We start from the raw sequence: 27,305 nt of genomic DNA, 5'->3' as shown, positions 1-27,305 counted from the left end.
CCCAGAGAATGCTTCAAGACAACTGGGTCTGGAACTGTCTTTCAGATGCCTTCATAGATGTTGGTAGATTTATTTCATTAAATATCAGAGGGGATGATGACCATTGGTGCGGTTATGAAACATTTGTAAATGTCATGATTTGATAAAGGTACAGTTGGTATATTGTCACATTTCATAGGCCAATCCATATCAAATTATGTGAGTTCTCTGAAACCCCGTTTAACCATCTTCTTTTGTTCAAGGTATACCTCCATTCTATAATCGTGTACTAGATAATCACGGGTTCGTTTAGTCGGACGGCATTAGCTTTGCTCCAAGGATGTACTGAAAGAAAAGTCCTTGAATGTGTAGTAATTTCACCCTCCCAATAGGCAAGTCTAGATAAGATAAGATGATATTTATTGCAGAAACGTTCCATTACGGGACAGATGCAGATATGTTGACAGTAAGGACTCAAGTCTCTATTAGGGACAACTTGTTCTTGTTATTTACATAATTTAGAACTTATGATTTAAACTAATAATTATTGCCTTAGAGACTTGTGGAAGTCTATGTTACCATTAGAATCGTCCGAATAAAAAAATCCAGATTATTGAAACATATAATGTAAAATAATGTAATATAATAGATGCTCCCAAAAACAATAATCGCCAACTGTGTAGGAGATGTATTGTCTTTACTTGGAAGTATTTTCTTACAGTCGAGTCAGTCAGTCCGTGTACAAGTGAGTCAAATACATTGAACATGACACTGGAACGAATCACACGCTGAGTACGAGACGTGTAGCAGAGAATTATTTTAGTAAAACAAGCACGAGAACAATTATTCCTTTGGGAAAACCTCCCGCGTTCACCGCGCAAAGTCATTTCTCTTTGACAATCCGGTCATTTTTTAGTGAATTCTACTGTCCGTCTTTATTATATCCAATTGACATTAACACAGACTGATGACATTCAAAATCTTAATGATGGTATATTTCTGTAGTCGCTTCAACAAGTGGTTGAATGTTAGGACATGCAATGGCCAGGGGGACAAATTGGCTCTAAACAGAAAGATCAACCGGGCTATTTCCTCCGTCTCATATGTCTCACCCCCCATTTCAGCTTACCCCCACCCCCACCACTGCTTAACCCCACCCCCACATGCCTCCTTCCCCGTGACCTTCTGTGTGTCTCGTCCTCGCTGTAGCGCGGGCTTTGTGCTACAACAGCGGTGTGCGGCGTATACAGGAAACTGAGAGAGCGGTTGCAGCTTGAGCATGTCATGTGTCGCAATATATGGTTCAGTCCTGTGTTCCGCCTGAGTCAAGTGTTGACCGTCGACCAGTGAGGATGGCAAGGATTAACATATGGATTATTTGTCTGCTGGGGGTCGTGCTGCCTGGGAATGGTAAGTCGTCATTAGTTAAGTAGGTCATGTGATGCTGGCGACAAACTTCTCCTTGAAGTTGGCACCATGGACGTTACGTAGAATTTTTAAACCAGGGATTTTAAATTCTGATTTAATTTCCTCTTTTATTTTGAGACGTTTTGTACATAGTAGAGAGAGAGAGAGAGAGAGAGAGAGAGAGAGAGAGAGAGAGAGAGAGAGAGAGAGAGAGAGAGAGAGATTAATTTTGCCCAGAGAGTCAAATGTATGTATTTTATATGAGGTTATTGAATTATGTTTTTGTCTAACAATATTGACCCTGGACTATAATACCACCATGTATACATATATACAGGCAGATATCGTTCAGACGTATATCAAATGATCACTACATGCTAGATTCTACACGTTAATATTGAAACTTCGTGACTGAAACGCGTGTAAGGAAACGGATTACGCGCCCTGTTGATTCATCCAATTTAACCCCAAGTTTGTGTTACAAAGGGAAGTTAATATTACATCGACAGAGCAGGACATTTATGGGACCGTATCTTGATTGTACCTGTCGCTCATTATCAATAGTTGTGTACTTCAGGTGTTGAAATAAACAACATTTAGATAGGTTTAAATACGTGACTGCATTACATCATAAGCAAAGATAAGATATAATTAATAAAGTGTCGCCACACGGCTGTGGCGCCGGTCATATATATTTTTTCTTTTTAAAAATAATATTTTATATTATTTATAATCATTATTTTAATTTTCTGTTGTCTTAATTATGTTGTTATTTTTTACTTTTTTAATTGATTTTTTATTTGTCACATTTTTATTTTCAAATTTATTTCATATATATTTTTTTTCCCTGTTATTTGGGGATGGAGCTGGGAGTAGTTTGGTGAGAAAACAAGCAACATTTGAAAGTTTCGTATTACATGTTATGTTTAAGTAGATAAGACGTTGAGAAGCCTGAAGTGAGCAGGATAGTCTGTCTTACAGACCCTGATACAAATATATCAAATACAGCCCATGCAAGTCTATAATGTTTGGCAAGTCTAGATTTCTGCAGAAAATGAAGAGAGTCTCTTTTTATTAACATTTTATTAAGGTAATTTAACAACTATATTTGTTCTGGGCGATATGTTCATTTCAGAGACCAGATGTTAGTCAATGACCAGGACATGTGTGCGATGTAAGTTGATGAATTCCTGTCGGAAGAGTAGGACGCCGACAGGAGGCCACACCGCAGCCAGCGCGGCCTATTTTGATTAACTTTCTTACACAATAAAAACATGTGCTTTCTATTAAGTTGGTGACAGTGCTAAATATAGCTAGGGAGGGGAGAGGTTGGGCAGAAGAATGTGTCGAGATGCCTGATGAAATTCTCACTCTGTTATGTAAACTAAACTATTTCGACACATGTTGGCGTAATTCTAAACGTCTCCTGCACATGTTTGAATGTTTGCGTAATTCGACACACCCAAAATGAGCTCAACCGTTAACAGGTTCACGGTGTCAGATTATTGATATGTTTCATTGTATAATGTAGATGTGTGTAGATATATGATGATATGGTTACACAACAATCTAAATGAAATCATGGACAACGTAAAACTTTCTTGAATAAAAATACTATTCGTGTTCTGCTAAACGGCCCTCGAAATCTGAGACGAAGATTATATATTGTGATATGTCAAAGAATACCAAACAGTGAATTAATATATGGTATGATTTGGTACCATGGAAAAATATCGTTTGTTTAAAACACACGCAGAGAATGATATTCCTTTCTGTGATTGAACTTGATGAATAAATCAACTTTCTGGCAGGCACAATGCCAAGTTAACACGTTTATGTTAAAGACATACCAAAAGGTTATTAATACAAATCCCTCTTCAGCCAAACTGCACCCCCAAACTGCACCCATCTCGTCCCGGGTCCCTCCATATAACACACCTCCCCAACCCCCACACCCCACCCTACCTAAAATAATTGTCTATCCTTCATTGCACATTCCCGCACACTCCTAGTCCGAGTATCTTCCTTACCGTGCACCATGGCGTCAGGCGGAGCTATACATCAAGTATTTGTAAAGTTCTCACGCAACAGATGGCAGTTTTACCCCTTTTATTGTTTTCTTCAACCCCAACCCCGAATCTTTCTCTCGTATACTGTCGCTCAAATTTTATCTCCTGGCCCCGGCGTATTTTTTTTGTATTCATACAGAATTTAAATTGACGCATAGCCCTCACGCCACTCTCATTAATAATTTCCCTTTGAATCGCGGGCTTCGAGTTTTCGAGGGCAGGTGGTTTGATAGGGACTGGATACGGTTTCAGCACTTTTGTTCACAGGGAATGTTGTGCCCTGTCTGGGCGAGTCCATATATTGCATTATCTCATTAATACACATTCACCTATCTCCGATAATGGTATGATCTGATTTCGAATTTAAATGCCTGGTTTTGAGGAAGTCGTTCGCATAAAAATTGAACTCAAGTTCATGAGTTATGTGGACCTGTAATGCTGAATCCCTTGACGCAAGTGTAGATTTTCCCAGGTTCCGAATCTGCCATCTCACTGGGGCTCCTCTTCAGTTTAAATGAATTTATTTGTTTCTATCAAAATTATATATTTTCAGAGACTAAGCGTTAGTGTCAGCTGGAAATGCATTCTATAGAAGGGGTATCTGGGTGTCTGTTCCAAAACTTCCAGGTAACTGTGACAGGAAGTATCAAACTTGCTTCAGAAAGTATTAATTTACCCCTCTACGCCCCTTTAGCCCTTTACTCGATCGTTATTTTCCCTGTCACCCTTCAAACTGGGCTCCGTGCTAACAATGTGCGATAGGCGGTACAATCCTCTCCTCTATAACAGGTATTAGTATGACTCCCGTCAAATGCGTAAGCCCACGGTAACAGTTGAAAGATGTGTCGCCTTCTTTACTCAACCTACCCTCAATCTCTGTCATGTACTTCAATATCTGGCGCTATGGTTATAAATGAAATACAACTTCTTTGTGTCCCAACCACCAACACCGTCCTTGAGAGACGTGACAGTGAAACATTGAGACAGTGAGTGAGAGAGAGTGAGAGATGGACAGAGAGAGACAGAGGCACATAGAGAGGGAGACAGTGAAACAATCAAAAAGAGATAGCATATAGAAGAAGAACAGTTTCGTATTGACGTGAGAGACGAAGGTATGGAGAGGGAGAGAGAGAGAGAGAGAGAGAGAGAGAGAGAAACAATCAAAAAGAGATAGCTTATAGAAGAAGAACAGTTTCGTATTGACGTGAGAGACGAAGGTATGGAGAGAGAGAGAGAGAGAGAGAGAGAGAGAGAGAGAGAGAGAGAGAGAGAGAGAGAGAGAGCACCCCTATACACTCTCCCGCACCAACAGCAAACACTTATGACCTTTTCACATCGACATATCTTTGTTAAAATATCCCAAACACAACCCACAATTCCAATGACACGCGACGACCCCTATCCCTATACCAGATATCGACTATTAGAAACGTTCCGTTACAAGACGCCATAACCTCAGAGGGCTTGCTTTATGACCATGCGATACAACAATAGCTCACCGGATATTGGGGGTCACACTTTCACCCTAGCAACTTGTCGGCTGCACTATCGCTTGAAACTATCTTAAAATCTCCTTTACCAATAACATTCGAGACCCATGTGACAAAACATCAATTTAAAGGCGGATGTCAGTTATAAGCTTACTATACATCTGAAAGTGATGGTTTCTCTCAAAATATATTGATGTGGATTTTGAATTTAAGACTTTTAGGAAATGAAATGTCACGTCTAGCTTCGAAATTCACCGTTTGTGATAGATGTAGCTATTTCAATGCTGGGGGACGCTGTATAAAAACCAAGATATTCGGGAAAAGTTTACTTTTCATCACACAAAAAAGCATGGTCCATAAATACGAAGTCAATATAACAAAATATTTTTGTATTCACTGAGTGGTTTAATATTCTTTTGGCGGATGTCTGAATCACACACACACCCGGAACACATATTCAAGTTTTAATTAAAATATCTAAAAAGGCTAGGGGAAAAGCTTGTTAATTCCGTGATTTTAAGCATCAAATGTAAAAGGATCTCGTGGGAAGTCATGGCCGTCAGTTTAGAAATCCGCCGAGAAGGTTTGTGACATGGTGGGATTCCAGACCCAATTGTTATTCTATCAGGGCTGGTGCCGCGTCAAAGGGGCAGCCCATCATGAATGTGTTTATTAGACAAGAGTGCCGTTGCAGCGTGTTGTCTGGATTGCCGTATATATGGCATTCACGTTGTTTTAACTCTGTCCATTCACTACGATTGTGCCATATGGATTATAGTGAGTGAGTGAGTATGGTTTTACGCCGCTTTTAGCAATATTTCAGCAATATCACGGCGGGGGACACCAGAAATGGGCTTCACCGTGATGAGCGAACGCTTTAACCACTAGGCTACCCGACCGCCCCATATGGATTATAAGATCAGTACTAATAAATATGGTCACCTTAAATGTTTGAATCATCAAATCAATATTTAGATCCGAACTTGTAGTTGGACAATATTTTGATCAATTATGTAAAAGTTTTCACTAATTCAGTTTCGACCATCACATCGACCCGTGAAGATCAGGATGGAGAATAGGTCTTCAGCAACCCGTAAGAGGCCACTGTGCGAATACGGGATCGGGTGATCAGGCTTGCTGACTTGGTTGATGCATGTCACCGTATCCCAAATGCGTTTATCGATGCTCATGATGTCAATCACTGGATTGTCTGGTCCAGACTCGATTATTTACAGACCGCCGTCATATAACTGGAATATTGCTGAGTGCGGCGTTAAACAACAAACAAACAAACAAACAAACAATAGAACATTATACCAAAAGGTTCCAGTTGAATAAGGTCGTTGGAGCCAAGTACTATTTATTAAAAGGAAATGTAATTGATGTGATAGCTGCGATGTTGGTGATGAATTTCACGCACTCTTCCATTGTAAGTATCCTAAAATAGACTGATATGTGTTACCCAGATGTTATAACAATAAATAAAATGTGTTACAATTCCACGGTTTCTTAAAATACAAAAATGAGTGTGTTAATGTTTTTTATCCAAGTTTTGTTCAATAATAATGCAAACAGATAATGCCTGGTTAAATAATATATGCACTGTATTGTTGTAAATTGTAAATAATCCACCATGTAACTGTGTGGCCAGATAAGGAAACATGACCATGCTTGTTGTGCCCCAGCCCCATCTGCCCCTTCTCCACTCTGTCTGGGCATCTGTTTACACAACAGATGATGCCGAGATGTTTTTATTGCTTAAGTCCACAATGTCCAATATTATCGAAACAGAGAAAAAAGTGACAGTTGTCTGTCGTCTGTATCACTACAGCTTGTAAATAATCGAGTCCATATTAAAACCAGTGTTTGATATCATGAGCATCGATTCACGCCGCTAGGTTTGAAGACAGTTTACACATTGTAATCACGCCGGAATGTGTTTACTGTGTCAGTCGTCTAAAACTGTTTATGTACAAAACATGGATAAGATTGTTTGGTCGACATAATTTACTTTAACCGACAATGACCCAAGGTATTCTTCAAATAAGACTATGCTACTTTGAGAAGAATTATTAAAAGAAAATGTCTAAGTTTTGTCTGAAACGTATTTTACTGACCAAAGGTCAGCCGAGGAGGGAGCTCAGTTCAGCAGTAATTGCTGACAACAATACTGGCATTATTCTTGCCCGCCCGATGTAATTCAACTCTATCTTATCGGAATGTCCTCGTTATCAGAAGTTCTCTGTGTTAGAATGTTGACAGGAGAGTTGCTCTAGGATATGGCGTTCCCAGGGATGTTGTTCTATGTAGGACATAGCATGGGCGTTCATCTATGTTATGACGTTCCCAGGGGACTTCTCTATGTTATGGCCTTACAAAGGCAGATGCTCTATAGTATGGCGTTACCAGGGCAATGGCTCTATGTTAAGACGTTCCCACGGGAGTTATTCTTTGTTAGGACAATGCTGTCTGTTAATACGACTTTCCTTTGGGGGTTATTCTATGTAATGACGTTTTCAGGGCAGTTGCTCTATGTTTAAGCGTTTTCACGGCAGTTTATGTATGGCTATGACGTTCTCAGGACAGTTTCGCTACGTTATGACGTTCTCGGTGCAGTTGCTGTATGTTATGACGTTCTCAGGGCACTTGCTGTAAGTTAGGACCTTCTCGGGATAGTTGCTGTATGTTATGACGTTCTCAGGGCACTTGCTGTAAGTTAGGACGTTCTCAGGACAGTTGCTGTATGTTAGGACGTCCTCGTTACAATTTCTCTATAGTAAGACGTTCTCAGGACAGGTTCTCTACGTTAGGAGGTGAGGTGAGGTGAGGTGAGGTGAAATGGGGTTTAACGTCGCGTCCAAGATTATTGCACTTATATAGCGACATGCATGTACGTGTGTGTGCTTGTGTGGCTGCTTGTACTAGTCCGGACTGATGCCGATTTATAGTGCTAGCTCACTGAGATACCGTGCCGCAGTTTAACATGAATATCCCACTCAGACACAGTATACTGACTCCGAGCCGACCAGTCCTTGTTTTAACCCCTTAATGCCGAGCGCCAGACAGGGTAACGACAAGTACCATCTTTTAACGTCTTTTGGTATGACACGGCCGGGGATCGGAGCCCGGACCTTCCGCTCTCCGGGCAGACGCTCTCCCGTAGGCAGTCTGTACGTTAGGACGTTCTCGGGACAATTGCTGTGTTAGGAAGTTTTCAGGACAGTTGCTGTATGTTATGACATTCCTGGGGCACTTGTTGTATGTTATGACGTTCTCGGGGCACTTGCTGTATGTTAGGACGTTTTTAGGACAGGTTCACTGTGTTAGGACGTTCTCAGGACAGTTGCTGTATGTTAGGACGTTCTCGGGACAGTTGCTGTATGTTAGGACGTTCTCAGGACAGTTGCTGTATGTTGAGATGTTCTTAGGACAGTTGCTGTATGTTAGGACGTTCTCGGGACAGTTGATGTATGTTGAGACGTTCTCGGGACAGTTGCTGTATGTTAGGACGTCCTCATGACAGTTTCTCTATGTTAGGACGTTCTCGGGACAGCTGCTGTATGTTAGGACGTTCTCAGGACAGTTGCTGTATGTTAGGACGTTCTCAGGACAGTTGCTGTATGTTAGGACGTTCTCACCACAGTTTCTCTATGTTAGGACGTTCTCGGGACAGTTGCTGTATGTAAAGACGTTCTCGGGACAGTTGCTGTATGTTGAGACGTTCTCGGGACAGTTGCTGTATGTAAAGACGTTCTCGGGACAGTTGCTGTATGTTGAGACGTTCTTGGGACAGTTGCTGTATGTTAGGACGTTCTCGGGACATTTGCTGTATGTTAGGACGTTCTCAGGACAGTTGCTGTATGTTATGACGTTCTCATGACAGTTGCTGTATGTTAGGACGTTTTCGGGACAGTTGCTGTATGTTAGGATGTTCCCGGGGCAGTTGTTCTAGGTTATGACGTTCTCGGGGAAGTTGCTGTATGTTATGACGTTCTCAGGATAGTTGTTCTACGTCATGACGTTCTCAGGACAGTTGCTGTATGTCAGGGCGTCATCATGACAGTTGCTGTATGTTAGGACGTTCTCGGGACAGTTGATGTATGTTAGGACGTTCTCAGGACAGTTGCTGTATGTTATGACGTTCTCATGACAGCTGCTGTATGTTAGGACGTTTTCGGGACAGTTGCTGTATGTTAGGACGTTCTCATGACAGTTTCTCTATGTTAGGACGTTCTCATGACAGTTTCTCTATGTTAGGACGTTCTCGTGACAGTTGCTGTATGTAAGGACGTTCTCGGGACAGTTGCTGTATGTTATGACGTTCTCGGGACAGTTGCTGTATGTTAGGACGTTCTCAGGACAGTTACTATGTTAGGACGTTCTCGGGACAGTTGCTGTATGTTAGGACGTTCTCAGGACAGTTGATGTATGTTATGACGTTCTCATGACAGTTGCTGTATGTTAGGACGTTTTCGGGACAGTTGCTGTATGTTAGGATGTTCCAGGGGCAGTTGATGTATGTTATGACGTTCTCAGGATAGTTGTTCTACGTCAGGACGTTCTCAGGACAGTTGCTGTATGTTAGGGCGTCATCATGACAGTTGCTGTATGTTAGGACGTTCTCGGGACAGTTGATGTATGTTAGGACGTTCTCAGGACAGTTGCTGTATGTTAGGACGTTCTCATGACAGTTGCTGTATGTTAGGACGTTTTCGGGACAGTTGCTGTATGTTAGGACGTTCCCGGGGCAGTTTCTCTAGGTTATGACGTTCTCGGGGAAGTTGCTCTACGTCAGGCGTTCTCAGGACAGTTACTGTATGTTAGGGCGTCATCATGACAGTTGCTGTATGTTAGGACGTTCTTGGGGCAGTTGCTGTATGTTAGGACGTTCTTATGACAGTTGCTGTATCTTAGGACGTTCCCAGGACAGTTGCTGTATGTTAGGACGTTCTCATGACAGTTGCTGTATGTTAGGACGTTCTCAGGACAGTTGCTGTATGTTAGGACGTTCTCGGGACAGTTGCTGTATGTTAGGACGTTCCCAGGACAGTTGCTTTATGTTAGGACGTTCCCAGGACAGTTGCTGTATGTTAGGACGTTCTCAGGACAGTTGCTGTATGTTAGGATGTTCTCAGGACAGTTGCTGTATGTTAGGACGTTTCGGGACAGTTGCTGTATGTTAGGACGTTCCCGGGGCAGTTGTTCTATGTTAGGACGTTCTCAGGACAGTTGCTGTATGTTAGGGCGTCATCATGACAGTTGCTCTATGTTAAGACGTTCTTGGGGCAGTTGCTGTATGTTGATGACAGGGCGTGAGTTGAAGTTCTATAATATGATTCTATTGTATTAATCATATTCAACAGTAAATCAGTCAGTATCATATATGTATCCACTGCTGGTTAGTGTGTTTGCTCTATCCCAGAATGATCATTTTAATGTTGCCCATTTCAGATAATAATCAATGAGTTTTATAACTTCAAAACGTAATTCCCTGAACTCGGTGGTTAGGTGAAAAGGGGTTTAACGTCGAAATTATTTCACTTATGTAACGACGTGCATGCCCCTTGATGTGTGGCTGCTTGTATTAATCCGGACTTATGTCGGTTTTATAGTGCTAGCCCACTTAAATACCATAGATTACTGACACATTATACTGACGCCAACTCGACCAGTCCTTGCTGTCTGGCCTTAAAGCTGAGCGCTAGGCAGAGTAACAACAAGTACATTCGTTTAACGTCGTTTGATATCCTTGATCGCAAGTGATGACAATATTCGTGAAAACATGTTCTTTGTTATACAGAATTGTTATTGGCTGCAAACGCATTTTTGTTTAATGTCATAGCTGTCATGAGGAGAGAGGACACCAGTTCCTATGTCAGTATTGGGCCTTGTAAGACCAGGCACGTCCCCATGGGGCTGAGAGAGATGTTCCTCATGTGTTATAAGGTAGACACATCTACTTGCCGATGACACGAAGAGCGAGATGATAAAACGAGCACATATGCTCTTAACCCGACAATCACTGGTAATAAAGAGGACTGATTACTGATAAATACCAACCGAGGAGGGCGGCGACCCATTTATAGAGCTGACATTTTAGTTCAGAGTTTAAACGGCGCCATTACGAGAAATAATAACTATCCAAACAATAACACACAAGTACATAAATGCTTTCTGCGGAATAAAAAAAAAGATAGTTCAGATTAAATGAGTATACGTGCAGTATGGTTATACGTATAAACCTTCGCTTGAAGTAATAATTATTATTTATTTACAACTGTGACCAGAGTTAAGTAACGGGATGCACTCGCTGGCGCCATACTGCGTTAAATGCACGTGCTCCCGACACAATAAATGATAACGCATGCAATATAGACGACCGAATGATGTTCACTGGTTCTGTAATCAAGCTAAAGCTTATACTAAGAGAGATATTTATCAAAACCTGTTACAGATCGAATGAAATAAATATGTCTGTGGGCTTGCATTCAGCAGCGCTAGGCGCATACAATTACATAGTCCGGTGTTTGCTGTACTTGTACCTAATGGAGTAGTATCACTCACCATATCCACATTTATCTAAAATCATCATGAATACTATAATACTTTTGAAGTGCGTTTTCCACGGATGAGTCATTTACATAATGAAAATAATAGTATCATTAGTATATATCTTTGAACTGTGTACAGAGTTATTGAATTGTAGGTACTTGTAAAATTTTCTACATGCAGTTACATTCAATTTGGAAAAGCAAAAACAAGACACTCTGATAAGTTCATAAGCAAAAGCGTGTTGTGACGGGACACATGTACTCTTTACAGTAACATTTTGTAAAATGAAGAAAAAATGGTCTAAGAAAGGTATTATGATATCACAAAATATGCATCTGACAGGTACTATCGTATGGTTCGATATTTCCTGAAAGCTCTAAAGGAACAGAAGAAAGTCTTATGGTTGCTGTTCAATTCATACGGTTTATAAAGCCCAACAAACATTATGCTTCAACTTAACTTCAAATTGCGAACGAATGGACTAAAGTCACTTTTTTACTGATGAACTATCAACGCCAACCACGAGTGAAAATAATTGCTCTTTTACTTAAAATTACCGCTACAAAAACATTTCCTGTCCAAAAGTCGCACTGACCTTAAAAGCTGAGAGAGCTACTGTCGTTTCATTGGAATCAAAACCGACTGCAACATGTTTAATGGACGTATTTTGTACCCAAATCCGGACCCAATTGTCTAAAATGGTGACATTTTTGTAGTGCTTATCAGGTACCACCATGTAATGGACACGTGTACAGGAAGGTGTTGATGCACGTATCAACATAGCTGACCCCAATTTACTTCCTAGAGAAAAGTGGGCATTGTGGATGATGTCATGCTGGTCTGACTCAGAATCGAGTCATTGGATATTAAACAAAGGTCACTGACGTGACATACCATTTCCTATCCGTTTCCTAAATATTTAAACCTTTCTTTTATGGCATGGGGGCAGAGTCCACAGATGTAGGATTTCGATTTCGTGAGGCGGTGATGTGTCATGTGAAATGTTCGTGCCAGGCCTGCATGCAGCACGCGTCATAACACTTTGTCTGAGAACGTGTTTGATACTCAGTTGTACTCTTACTGTAACACGTTTCAGTAAAACTTGTGGTTGATAACACGAGGAGTGTCCCAATCTGTCGGGTATACGATGCCATGCATGCGACCAAGTTTCCGAGCCTGACCACTGATCAATTTAGTCGCCATGAACGACAAGCATAGAGAGCCAGAGAAGTGTTCTGAACCAGAGGGCGCGGCATTAGCTTCACACAAGTGTAAGTGATATGTCATTTCCGTTTCGCTCAGGATATGACGAACAACCGGACATATGTTTACGTTGTTGAAACGCAGCCGACATGTTAGTCTTGCTCCAAGTCTGTACTGCATACGTCCATGGGTGTGTAGTAATACTATCCTTATAATAGACAATCCTAGATAAGCGGACAGAATGGACGCCAGTCTCATATAGAGACAACTGTTCATGTCATTTATATATCTAGAAATTATGATTAAAACTAATACGTTTTGCCTTAGAGACATGTGCTCGTCTACCGACATGTATGTGAGAGCTGTTCGTTTTCATATCAGTCTCAGAACATCGAACGTGTCTCTTGTCAATCTGAGAATATTTTGTTCTTCAAAGGAGAGGAACTTGTTTCGTATCTCATTTCCAGTGTTATAATACTAATGTAGATATTGTGCGAATAACAGTTTAGAACAGACAGTTTAGAACCGTATCTTTAAGTAGAAACAATGTTGAAAGGAAAATCACTTTTTGATCGCAAGTATTCAAAGGGACAATTTTTTAAGGACAACCTGTAATGGCATATCTTTCTCTAACGGGCTGGAAAGTGGATATCTTCTTCTCATTCCTGGTTGTAGTGCTGTATCATCGCAGCCCAGCGGTGTGTCTATGCTCACACCATCAGTCACTGGTTTGTCTGTACCAGGTTCAACCATGGACGCATCAAGTAGCTGTTCCTCGGTGTCTCATTCAGTCTGCCGATCTGGGTGACCTTAATGACCTTGGTGACTTTGGTGACGTTTGGAAAGGAGATAATAAACGACAATACATTTACTTCATTTGCATGTGTGTGTCACGTGACTAGTAGGCTCTTTTTGGTTACCCCTCAATGTGTAAGATATCAACAATCATCTTCACAAATCCGACTCCTAAGCTTCTATTCAGACTAATGCCATTGACAGGGTATGTGAAGGTGGGTTCATCAGGGAAGTCAAACAGTTTGCGAAAGGTTCTTTCAATTTGTGAAGTATGAGGATATTTGTATAGCAAACCCACTCACCGGGGATATTGTCCGATTTCGTTTGAATGCGGATGTCGCTGAATGAGAATAAACATTGTTAATCCTAGGAATACATCCTCATTGCATGGTATACTTTACACATATTTGGCATAAATACATTTTATCTGAGGTTCGCTCCTCGCTACATATACTGTCGTATATAGGTACAGATGATATAGGAGGAGATGCACACCAACATCCACATTCACATCTGCACGCACTTTGATATTCACACCCACGTTTGGATCGCCATTCAAACCCTCGTTGACATCAACATACATTCGCATATTGATATCGATCTCGACGCCCACTTTGGCATCAACATGAAGATCAATATTCACACTTATCGATGTCCAATCATGATGGCAACAACGTGTGTATTTATCAATAATATTAACAGACCATGTCATCTTGTCACCATTCATTGTCACACTCACTTTGTTGGTGGCCCAGGGCTGGGTAGGCACCTATTTTATTATAAGGTGCGCTAAAAAGGGAATCGGTGATTACAATGTGTGCCTGGTTAATAGTCATCGTATACACCAACACCGTGAAATGTCGTTCATGCTATCAACCACTGTTTTGCGCATCAAATATTTACAGGCAGTCGTGATGTATCTGTGTTACTGATGACTCCGTTGTCTGGGCTGCGGTACATGCGTTCACACAAACATGCGCCGTGAAGAAAAACTGAATTCTTTCAGCTCTCAAAGCAGCTTATGATCAACATCCCTTCAAACCCATCAGCACTACTTTGAGTATTTATTTTTAAAAATTCATATTTTACAAATAAAACATTTTTTCATCAGCATAAACTGATTGTCAGAATCCTCAACCTCTTTACTTAATCCCCCAGACAGCGTCATTATCTCATGCTGACTGTAAATACAAACGATACGTTAGGGATTAGCTGTCACTCGGACAAACAGTAAATCTACACCGCGCAACTGGAAGTTATAAAGATGTTTAATCTCCTTGATTACAATCCACAATCTGTAAGTTTACAATGGATAGTTCATTAACAGTTTTCTAAAGACGTGTTTGCACGTGCACTCAACAATGAGGCTGCTATTGACAATGGCGTCATTCGGTTCAACAACCCGAACGCACGTGGCTCATATGCGTTTATAAGTAAATCCATGTTATACCCAAATGTTTATGCTGAATTAGCTGCGAGGCGAACACTGTCAACAGTGGATCCATGTCTGGTTGATGAGGATGATGAATAAAGGAATGCAATTATAATAATTGTTCTGGTGATAATCAAACTTCTGGGCCATCACGGAAACGTGATGCTTGGGTGCAGGAATGTTTTTGTTGGGGAATCATTTTCGATTATAACTTAATGAAAGACGAACAGAATAACCGTACTATAAAATCGGTTATATAATCTGATTTAAATGTCATGGCTTCTGGGACTGTATCCGATCGATATTTAAGATAGTGCAAGAGGTTTGATGGTGACATAATAATAAACTACAAATGCCCGAATTCGGAACAAACGAATCTCATGTGACAGATTCAATTTGAAAACTGAAATGAAACCTATTAAATGTCCTTAAAGTTTTAGCATTCGCATTGGATTTCAGTCTTTTTGCTCTGAGAGACTTTTCTAGGCTTCGAGAGAGCGTTAGACCCAATTAGAACGACTTCTTACTTGAAATCCCCTTCAATATATTTTCTCGTATACTTTCTTGCTTTTTCAAACACGGGGTTTGGTTAATGAGTTTTCGAATGAATATTTACACGGAGACTCACAGATTTGAATCCTATTATATATTTCATCTCTGATTACTCACCGTATCTCACTTGCAAATATTTTCGAATCAGACACTGGTAATATTTACAATGAACAGGTTTCTCTGAATATGACATGCAAAGAGAGACATACTGTCCCTTTGATCAAGATGTATGAGATGGAGTAGCTATTCACTTCTCGAATATGTAAAGGTGGTGAGGTAGCCTCATGCTTAAAGTGTTCGCTCGATATGTGTCTACGGAAATAAGCAAAATCTCATTGCATCGACATGCTAGTACACACAAGTATTTATGGGAAAGTATTGTTGAATAAAACATCTCAATTGTACACCTAACCTAAAAGTAGCTGAGGCTCTCCTACGCTTTGACCTATGCATATACCTTAAAGTACTCTTTAAAAATTCGAAATATGCTTGGCCGCCATTGCATTCGCATTAAAACTTAATAGATGTTTACGCTTTATAAAATTTAGACATTAATTCCAATTTATGCCTGCAACATAAAAAGAAATTCTATTTAATAGCATATTTGAATATATGTTATATTATGATATGCACTCATACGTTGTGATAGTTCAGTCGACGTATGTGTACATTCTTGTTGACGACAAAAATATGCCTCTACGTTTTCGCTATGAAAATCAATAAAGTAATCCTTCATCTTAGTTACTATCTCCGTTATGCCAGTTACAACATTGCCACCGGCGCGGTTAAGCCAGCCTGATTGGCAGATATGATGACATGTAGGATGCGTCATTCTTCTACCAGTAATAAGTCCTATTGAATAACCATTCTTCCGCACAGTCCGCGAAATGTTCGTCCTAGTAATCAGACTCGGAGATGGAGTCAATCAGGGGCGTTATCTCTCCCCTTCATTATTTACCAAGTTTGCAGTAATAGGCAGTTTTTATTGCATATTGGAGACAACTGTGTGATATTCCTGCTCTGAGCTTCGTTTAACGATTACAAGACTTTGTAATACCTTGTTGAATACATGTACATCGTGTTGGAGCCACTCCTGATAACCTTTGTGACAAGCAGCATCAATGTGAGAACATATTTTACTATCGGTATTTATGATACCTCCTCTATATTGCGTTTATGCCCATTTACCGTGTATGCATCAACTTACTTACTTACTCCACATCCATCTTTTAAAAATAAATATCGGATCATTTCAGTATCGGTATTTATCATACCCCCTCTGCACTGCGTTTATGCCCATATACCGAGTGTGTATCAACTTACTTACTTACTGCACATCCATCTTTCAAAACTAAATATCGGGTCATTCAGTTAATTGCTACTGTGGATATCAGAGCGAAATTAATGCACTATCACAAGATCTGTTATATGACACTAACAGCAAACACACAGACAGAATCTATGAGACAAAGTAATTTCATTGAATGAAGGTAATTTACCAGGACGATTCCTTTGATCGCTCAGTTTTCTTCAAAACAATTAGTGATGCTTAATACAGAATATATGACGCACTCGGATACGGACAAAGTTATCCACTCGTATTTTCTGTCGATAGTATTCAGTCATGTTCGGGGTTATCAAGAGTCGGAAACGTATAATTATAGTGAGTATGGCCGGTTTTAGCCATATTTAAGCCATATTATGGCAAGGGATGCCACTTTTCGAATTTACACATTGCGCCTTTGTGGCGAATCAGGGATGTTATCTCTCCCCTTCATTATTTACTGCGATTGCAATGATAGACAGTTTTTATTGCATCTTAAACAGAACTGCGTGCTGATTCTGCTCCTAGCTTCGTTTAATGATTACAAGACTTTGTAATGCTTTGTTGAAGGCATTGCAGATAACCTGAAGCAGGCAATCGAACCTGGCTATGATGAGCGAACTTTGACACTACCAAGTTATCACATCAGCCTCTACAATGATGTCAATTCACTAAAAGCAACAACAATGTTTTCATAATCATAAGAAATGATCTCTACCAAAAGCCGAGTCCATTGTACGATTCCGACTCAAACACATTCCATTGTGATCTTGGATTCCCATCAACTTGTGAAGGTACCAGGTGTTGATGAATGGTGAATTCTTCACAGAAAGAGCATGCTCGATTGTACCTAAAAAATGTGAAATGCAGACAGCAAAGGCAGGAGCTGCTAACATATTGCTCAAGGGAAAGTTGACTTGTTGGGCTTTTTATGTCACCAAATTTATGCATCATAGATCTAAATATGAAACAGGTGAGGCGGTTTCACTGGTCCTTTTATTTCTTGTTCAAATGGGTAAATCAGTAATATGGAATTGGCTATTTTACACGTATTGAACTATATCGGATTATCTGTATCCCTTTAGTTAAAGCTTAAATTTCTTGGCCAAATTTCCCTGGTTTCATATTGCCAATCCGAGCAGACATTCAGATTCCTATGCATAAGGAAACAGATCAGCAAGAAGGTGAATGCCCATCGGGATACCTTCTTATCCCCAAATATCACATAGATGTTATCAGTAAGGAAGTGCAGTACTTCACATATTGTTTTCGCAGTAAACTTCAGATGACATCTGCTTTCGTTCTTCACAAATTAACTTCAAAATAAACTATATATGATAAACAAGAAACTAATTAATTTATAAATATAGATAAAGATAATTGACCATTTCGTAGCGAATTTAGATACTACCAGGCACCCAGTTATAGAATGACGAGGGACTGGTGTTATCGGATTTTTTCAATTTAATAGTGATACAAATGACACTGTATCTCCTTCCGCCCAAGATTGGTTTCACCTGTTTTGTCTGAAATTGTACACACACAGGCGTGGCAACGTGGCGTGGATTTATTATCAACACTTTACTATTAAAACTATTTAAAGAAATCGGTTCTTTTCGTTGAGTTGCCATAGCAACGGTTTGTCCATCACTGTTGAAAGGTAATTATGTCAAACTATGCTGCTCTAATGTTAAATGAATATGACACGACATTGCTACCTCGAGTTGGGTTCAGTGTGTATATATCATCATTTCAGTTGTAGAATGCCACTGATAGAAAAAAAATTAACTCGTCTGTTGAAGGGTGATATGCAAGTGCATATGTAATTCCATCACAAACTGCCATTCTGCGGACGACATAGCTACAGTTCCATTAGTTACAAGTCTTATTAGCCGAGTTGATTATTCTTATGATTTAGAAACTGTATCCATCCAACTGAGATAGACCTATATATGACTAAATACGATTGGCTTTAGGTATGAACTTGATAACACGAACCAAGTTCAGGTGAACTAGCTGTGTGTGTGTGTGTGTGTGTGTGTGTGTGTGTGCGTGCGTGCGTGCGTGCGTGCGTGCGTGTGTGCGTGTGTGTGTGTGTGGGCGTGTGTGTGTGTGCGTGTGTGTGTGTGATGAGTAATGGTTAAATGTGTATATGTGTGTGTTTGTGTGTGTATGGATGATGGATAATGGTTCAATATGTGCATGGATGATGAATCATGGTTAAATGTGTGTGTGTGTGTGTGTGTGTGTGTGTGTGTGTGTGTGTGTGTGTGTGTGTGTGTGTGTGTGTGTGTGTGTGTGTGTGTGTGTGTGTGTGTGTGTGCGTGTGCGTGCGTTTGTGTATGGATGATGGATAATGGTGGTTTAATGTGTGTATAGATGATGGATAATGGTATGATGTGTGGACAGATGATAATGGTTAATGGTTTAATATGTGTGTGTATGTGTGTGTGTGTGTGTGTGTGTCTGTGTGTCTGTGTGTATGTGTCTGTGTGTGTATGGATGATGGATAATGGTATGATGTGTGTGTATGTGTGTGCATGGATGATGGATAATGGTTTAATGTGTGTGTGTGTGGATGACGGGCACTGGTTTGATGTGTGTATGGATGTTGGATAAAGGTTTGATCTGTGTACAGTTGATGATGCATAATGGTTATGTGTGTGTGTATGGATGATGGATAATAGTTAAATGTGTGTATGGGTGATGGATAATTGTTAAATGTGTGTATGGATGATGGATAATTGTTAAATGTGTGTATGGATGATGGATAATTGTTAAATGTGTGTATGGATGATGGATAAAGGTTTCATCTGTGTACAGTTGATGGTGGTTAATGGATATATGTGTGTATGGATGGTGGATAATTGTTAAATGTGTGTATGGATGATGGATAAAGGTTTCATCTGTGTACAGTTGATGGTGGTTAATGGATATATGTGTGTATGGATGGTGGATAATTGTTAAATGTGTGTATGGATGATGGATAATTGTTAAATGTGTGTATGGATGATGGATAATTGTTAAATGTGTGTATGGATGATGGATAATTGTTAAATGTGTGTATGGATGATGGATAATTGTTAAATGTGTGTATGGATGATGGATAATTGTTAAATGTGTGTATGGATGATGGATAATTGTTAAATGTGTGTATGGATGGTGGATAATTGTTAAATGTGTGTATGGATGGTGGATAAAGGTTTCATCTGTGTACAGTTGATGGTGGATAATGGTTATATGTGTGTATGGATGATGGATAATGGTCAAATGTGTGTATGGATGATGGATAATGGTTAAATGTGTGTACGGATGTTGGATAATGATTTGATCTGTGTACAGTTGGTGGTGGATAACGGTTAAATGTGTGTATGGATGATGGATAATGGTTATATGTGTGTACAGATGATGGATACTGGTCAAATGTGTGTACGGATGGTGGATAGTGATTTGATCTGTGTACAGTTGGTGATGGATAATGGTTAAATGTGTGTATGGATGATGGATAATGGTTTGATCTGTGTACAGTTGGTGATGGATAATGGTTAAATGTGTGTACAAATGATGGATAATGGTTATATGTGTGTACAGATGATGGATAATGGTCAAATGTGTGTATGGGTGGTGGATAATGGTTAAATGAGTGTATGGGTGGTGGACAATGGTATAACCTATGTACAGTAGATGATTGATAATGATGGTATGGGATATGGATAATGGATTGCTGGATAAATGTCAGAATAACGGGTGGATCTTGGATGGATAGACTGATGCGTGATATATGAATAGATGATTGATCGATGCATTAATGTTGGATTGAATACTAAATAAATGGATAAAATGGTGAATGAATGGATGATGGAGAGATGAGAGATCAAGGATGGGATTAAGGGATGGAAGGATGAATGATGAGACTGCTGATGATGGATTTCTGATGAATGAATGGATTGGTCCATCTGTTTCATATCTTGTTTTGTCCTTTTCAGCAAATGATCAACAACCCGGATGTACGGTCTGTGCGAAGACAGCGAAGACCGAAGATTGTAAAGACGCACACCACTCTTCCTATGCCATAGGGAAGGGTTTATGTGACAGCATCGTTAAGGACGACATATTAAGTGAGTCAATTTGTCTAAGAATCTTAGCAGTAGTTTAAACGTCTAATGTGGAGGTGAGGTGAGGTGAAATGGGGGTTAACTTCGCGTCCAAGATTACTGCACTTATATAGCGAACGTACCTGCACGTGTATATGTGTGTGTGTGGCTGCTTGTACTAGTCCGGACTGATGCCGATTTATAGTGCTAGCTCACTGAGATACCATGCCGCAGTTTAACATGAATACCCCACTCAGACACAGTATACTGACTCCGAGCCGACCAGTCCTTGTTTTAGCCCCTTAATGCCGAGCGCCAGACAGGGTAACAACAAGTACCATCTTTTAACGTCTTTTGGTATGACGCGGCTTGGGATCGAACCCCGGACCTTCCGCTCTCCGGCCGGACGCTCTACCATTAGACCACGGAGGCGGTCACGTCTAATGTAGAAGGTTTGCTTTTGTGTATTCCGGGTTTGAATTGTCCCCTGTACATCGCGATACCTTTTAATTAGAGTCGACGTAAATGGGGATCGGGTGGTCAGACTCTCTGACGACTTGGCTGATTGCATGTCATCTACAGCGTTGATCGTTGCTCGTGATTTCAGTCACTGGTTTGTCATATTAGTTTTAAACCAAACACAGCAAGGCTTCTATGGTATTGCCCCAAATTATTTTTTAGCTCACCTGACGAAAAGTCAAGTGAGTTTATGTCGACTCACGTTGTCGATCTTCCAAATGTTCGTCTGTTCGCCCGTCGATTCATCTCCTCTGAAGCTACAAGGTCTGTGAATGCTAGAACTTTGCATAAATGATCCCTTCTGTGGCGTCTCTATAACTTGGTCACAGACCTTGAAAATGGCTTGTTTGCCCATTACTTCCATTTTTGACACTTCTGCATGTATCATTATGATATTTGATATGTAGCATGCGGAATAACATAGACTACTCATTTTGGCAAATATAGAGTTTTGATCAAGCTACGACCTTGGACTTTCACTGACTCCCATTTTCCAGTGTTGCACTTTCGACATCATCCCTGAAACTACAAGGCCAATGAACTAAATGATCTCAGCTATGGTGTGTCTGACATTTTAGACATGGGCTGCACGACATCCAAGTGACACAAGTTCAAGCAGTCCCAAAGTGTCTACGGACCAGCATTTTGACCAATTTGATAAATGTGTCAGTCACCCCAATAGGGGTCTCATTTCTGTGACGGACTACTTAAAAGCGACATGTGTACAACCCTGTGACCCCCACTACCTCCGACACTGACAGTTGCAGTGGAAATATATTTGCACTTTTGCCATGCTTTTAATATCTTTCTTCTCTTCTGAAACTGCTTGATTGGCGAAACTGAAATTTGGCATGCAGGGTCCTTCATAAGAAGACACCTTATATTGTTCAAATCATTGTGATTAAGAAAATTATAAGAAATCAAATTTAACATAAAGTTTTAAAATCTAATAAGAATCACATTTCAGAGAGCTGAAGCTGTGTGTGTGAATGTTAATGTCTGCAAGAAGATCCAAGGCATCATGGTTTACAATCAACGTGTTTCAATTTTTTCCAAGAATCTATATATTTCTTTAAGTCACAATAGATGATCTTCGCCCAAATAAGATTGATGTGTCGTAAAGGTTCTAAATTAGTCAGGTGAGGTACAGAGCCTCGTGGCTCTATTTCTATAATGTTAAAACGAAACAATATTAATTTTTATATATGTATGCATTTTTCATTTTCTCCAGGAGACAACCTGTGCATGACGTACAAGCAAGGTTTCCAAATACATTGTGTGGAGTCCGGCACCTACGCGGAACACAACTGTAAAAGGGGATGCCCTGCCCCTCCACAGAAGGGGCGTTATGGAAGCGGAGGAGGGTCGTCCCTCCACACAAGGGTTGTCAACATAACAGTGTTTCTGTTGACCTCCACTGTCTCAGTTCTACTCAGATTGTGACTGTGACAGAAGAGACAGATGTATATATGTGTGCTGTGCGTGCTTGCTTGGAAGAATCACTGTGATCCTTTACTGTTAATGTGCCTGAAGCCGGGACACTCTTCCACCCTGGCATCCAGATGACGTAGAGTTATTTGATAATCTCCTGTATTACACTGAGTGCAATGACGTCATCATCTCCAGGGGCAAAGAACATGTGTAACCATTTACTGTGAGATAATTCGTGTATTTCACCATGTGAAATATTTGGAAAGTTTGGCAACACAGATTGGATATTTGGTACCGGCCAATAGATACCAGCTGTGGGAATTTATCAATCATTCTGTTTGTGTCTGAGGCTAGGGCAATATATCACTGCTGTAGGAATATGTCTCTGTCTATGACAGACTGTCCAAAGCTGTGGCAATATATCACTGCTGTAGGAATATGTCTCTGTCTATGACAGACTGTCCAAAGCTGTGGCAATATATCACTGCTGTAGCAATAGGCCTCTGACAATGGAAGACTGTCTAAAGCTGTGGCAATCTGTCAAATGTGGCAATCTGTTTTCTCAGTCTAAATTTAACAGTCTGTCTAAAGCTAAGGCAATTTGTCTGACTAAAACTTCATGTACTGTAATCTGTCTAATGCGAAAAAAAATCTGTCTCAGACTGTGTAAATCTGTCTAATGCGATGGAAATCTGTCTCTCAATATGACAATTTGTCTAAAGCTATCGAAATATGTCTAAAGCTGTGGCAATCATTCTGAAGCGACATGTATGAGACTATGTCCCCGACTATGGCAATCTCTCTAAAGTTTTGCCATTCTATCTCTGACTGTGACTATCTGTCTATGACTATGATGACAATCTGTCTAATGCTTTGGCAATCTGCTTCTGTGGCACTGTGGAATGAGATATTCTTATATTCGACGTGCTCGAGGCTGCACAAACGTGAAACATGAATTCAGTGTAAATATCTAGTCAGAATCTCAGGATATTATGAAGTATTTATCATCATTATACTTTCACCACATCCAGTCTTTTGTATCACTATGACACTCACTTCACTACAGGCACTTTGTATCAAGTACATGTATCAATCTTGTACCATTTTCTCATGCCATCTGGGCGGTGGGGTAGCCTAGTGCTTATAGCTTTTGCTTGTCATGCTGAAGGCGCGGGTTCGATTCCCCACATTGGTACAATGTGTGAATCCCATTTCTAGTGTCCCCCGCTGGGATGTTGCTGGAATGTTACTAAAAGCGGCGTAAAACCATACTCACTCACTATCTCATCCATGGAGAGGCTTTTTGTATACTTGTACAGATATGCAATCATACAATTATTAATTATCATTTAAATGGTGGCTGAAAAAGCTCATCATAATTCATATTTATACGTGTTTCCATTTTATAATTCCAAAACGTTCAAACAGAAAATCTTACAATCCAACGGTAGAGTTGGAGCTGTCACCATACACGCTGGCTCACTTAGACGTGTCTCTTATTCCGGAAAGATGCGTTCAGGTACTAAAACTCGGAATGTCTACAACCGCGTTGATACTGATGTCTCCTATATGTATATGTCACTCTGTAATCCAATCTTAATTGTTCTTATCGTTAATCTCAGCAGTATTATAAAGCTAACTTTTTGCATAATACCATTTTACATTCGTTTTACGTGTATGTTTTACACTACAGCTTGTGTTTTGCATTACGACTGTATGATTTTTTCATTTTCCGACGATATACGCTACAACGTTTCAGTGAATGATATATGGCACGCTGCAACATCCATACGGTGTCACAGACACCACTGTAATTCTTCACTGCTTCGAATTCATGGTATCTACAACGTTTCTTTATATACACGGGTCCATTTCATCCATACTTTTAACAAACACTGCATTTCTCTGCTACGTTTCTTCATTGCTGTATGATATACATACTACATTCCGTCGAATTCATAATACACAAATGTCTCCATTGCTTCGTGATATACAAAACATCTGTTCGGTGTTTGTATGACAAACTCTACTGCAGTTCATCTTGGCTTAGAATTTATTCGTTCTGCATTGACTTGTGAAAAGCTAACTTACAAATACATTTTCATCATTATTTTATATAACATACAACACTTTCTCTTATTTCATTATTCCTTCGTCTTCGCCTACGCTTCTACAGTTTCATCAATATTTTATAAGTATTACAATACACTTTTTCATTGCCGTATGAAAAAAATGAAATATGTGTTCAATAGTATATGATATATTTTATTACTTCATGTGTTCAACGTTATAACATGTATTGTATGCATTAGCTATTGGCTTTGTGTATGGTATTTTGCTATACAAAACCAAAATAACGATTTACACTCACTTTGTGTTCGTGCGTTGTTGATGCTATGGAATGTGTTCATACCGTTATGAAATAAAATACTCATGTTTATTAGAGCCTCTTTTGCCTGAGTTTCATTTTGGATACACGTGTAGCTCACAAACATTGAAGGGCAAAGTGATTTTTTGTCAACGTGGAGTGAGTGAGTGAGTGAGTGAGTGAGTGAGTGAGTGAGTGAGTGAGTGAGTGAGGTAAACCGCCATTTTGAATTATATTTCAATCACGGCGTTGCAACTTGTGTGCAACTGTGTGAAAAAATCCAAGGTGATGCAAGTCGGAGATATTTATCACTTTAGTTAAAACCATGAGCACAAAGTGCTGACAAACTAACCGTCGCAATCAGAACAAATCTGGGACCACCACATTTAGTATGATGTTTTGGAAATAATCCCTTACGTCCAGTCAACAATATCGCTTCATCGTCACTATAATCTCTACGGAAGCCTTATAGGGCCACTTGGTTTTTTTTCCTTTTTTCTTGAAATTTCAAGATATTAAGTTGAAATTCCAAGATGCATCTTGAAATTTCAACTTAATATCATTTTCACCTAATAATCTTAACATTTAATCTTATTATCTTAAAATTTCAAGATCAAAACAAATGGCCCTGAAAGGCTTCCGTAAGTCTCTGTAAGGGTAGGGTTTTTATTTCGTTCGAGTGCGTTTTGAAGTTTAAAAAATATTAACTTTGAAAAATAATAGGTGTTTCCATGGCAGCTACATATTGACCAGCCAACCAGTCAAATACGTCGTCCTACATAAGACGAATGCGTAAACCCTCTGGTCATTACTGCCATTACATGCGAATGGAAGCATATGCTATGGATATTATTGCTGCCTGTCTCATAAAAGGACTAAAGTTATTAAAAACGTAAATAACTTTTAGAATATGCATTCAAAGCTTTTCTATTTCTGAACAATTATCTCAAAATATCAAATAAAGTTGAAGTTGAAATCTGGTTCTCTCATTCCCAACGATTGCATAATTTTTTAAATCTTGAGACAGTTATATACCAGTACATTTGATCATCAGACAAGGCTGGCAACACAAGCAACCCTTAATCTAAGCATAAGAAACTGGGTTTCCTTTATTCCGATGATTGAAAACACCTGTCTCAGTTGAAATTGCTTACAGTCTGGTTTTGTAACATGATATAGCAATAGATTCATAACATGGAGCGACTTCCATCTAAGGAAAACGATCCAAGTAAAAAATCATTGGTGTACAGTCGTGCCAATCCTTGATAAGTACTATACACAATGTGGGCCAAACTATGTCAAACACTTCGCCCAGATCGTGCACAATTGTCCTCGCACTTGGGTTGAGTATGTGAAGCCGGCCGAGCGGAGTCAGGTCTGGAGAATGTCATTACGCTTTGAGGACAGCGTGTCGCTAATGCGAGAACGTCTTACTGGCCTTTTTTAACAACTGATTCAAAATTCCCCTTAAATCAATCATTGAGATGCTGTATAGTTGCGCTGTATTCTTCATCCGCATCTAGAACATTGAATAGCCGGGCAGTTCGTCTTCGGTGAGAAGATCATTGTTATGAGGCACCCTGTGTTATTTCCGACTTTCAAATTGTAACGTGTGTTTGTGGTTTAATGCCCCACTCAGCAAAATTTCTTTCGAGTTAATGAAGTTTGTGTCTGTTATCAATGATTTGTCTCTACTTGAGTTACTTACTTACGGATTTCCGGGCTAATAATTAATACAGTAGCATTTAATCGATTGAGAAAGGTCAGTGTGGGAGTAAGGTAATTAGGGACTGGTCATCTATTATAGAGGCGAAAGGGGGATGGGTGAGTTGGGTGGTGGGGTGGGGTGGGGTGGGGTGGGGTTAGGGGTGCACGGTGAGGTTCATGACTGCGAAAGGTGACGGGCATGAAAAATGACACAGTTCTATTTTCTTTTTTAATATACTCAACAACAAAAGTTCCTGTGACACCAATATTTTAGTGTATTGTTCAAACAAGTAAAGTTTGGTTTTTTAGCATTGTAGTACATGTATGGAATCAAGTCACAAAAACGCAGCTGCTACAGAAAAGCATGCATTCCCTGCAAAAGT

At 39.9% G+C, this 27,305-nt stretch overlaps 1 protein-coding gene across 1 annotated transcript; it reads left to right on the top strand.

Moving 5' to 3' along the window:
* The first annotated feature begins 1,193 nt into the window (after positions 1 to 1,193).
* LOC124135684 lies at positions 1,194 to 25,292 on the top strand. The gene is made up of 3 exons (XM_046501144.2): positions 1,194 to 1,389; positions 20,790 to 20,921; positions 22,648 to 25,292. Exons 1-3 carry the CDS (start codon positions 1,278 to 1,280, stop codon positions 22,857 to 22,859), a joined length of 456 nt encoding a protein of 151 aa, XP_046357100.1. The 5' UTR covers positions 1,194 to 1,277; the 3' UTR covers positions 22,860 to 25,292.
* The last annotated feature ends 2,013 nt before the right edge of the window (positions 25,293 to 27,305 follow it).

This window comes from Haliotis rufescens, unplaced genomic scaffold (assembly GCF_023055435.1).
Source record: "Haliotis rufescens isolate VD_foot unplaced genomic scaffold, xgHalRufe1.0.p SCAF_1, whole genome shotgun sequence".
NCBI classification, from domain to species: Eukaryota; Metazoa; Mollusca; class Gastropoda; order Lepetellida; family Haliotidae; genus Haliotis; species Haliotis rufescens.
Note: the sequence above shows the minus strand (reverse complement) of the source record. Positions and strands in the feature narration are given on the sequence as shown.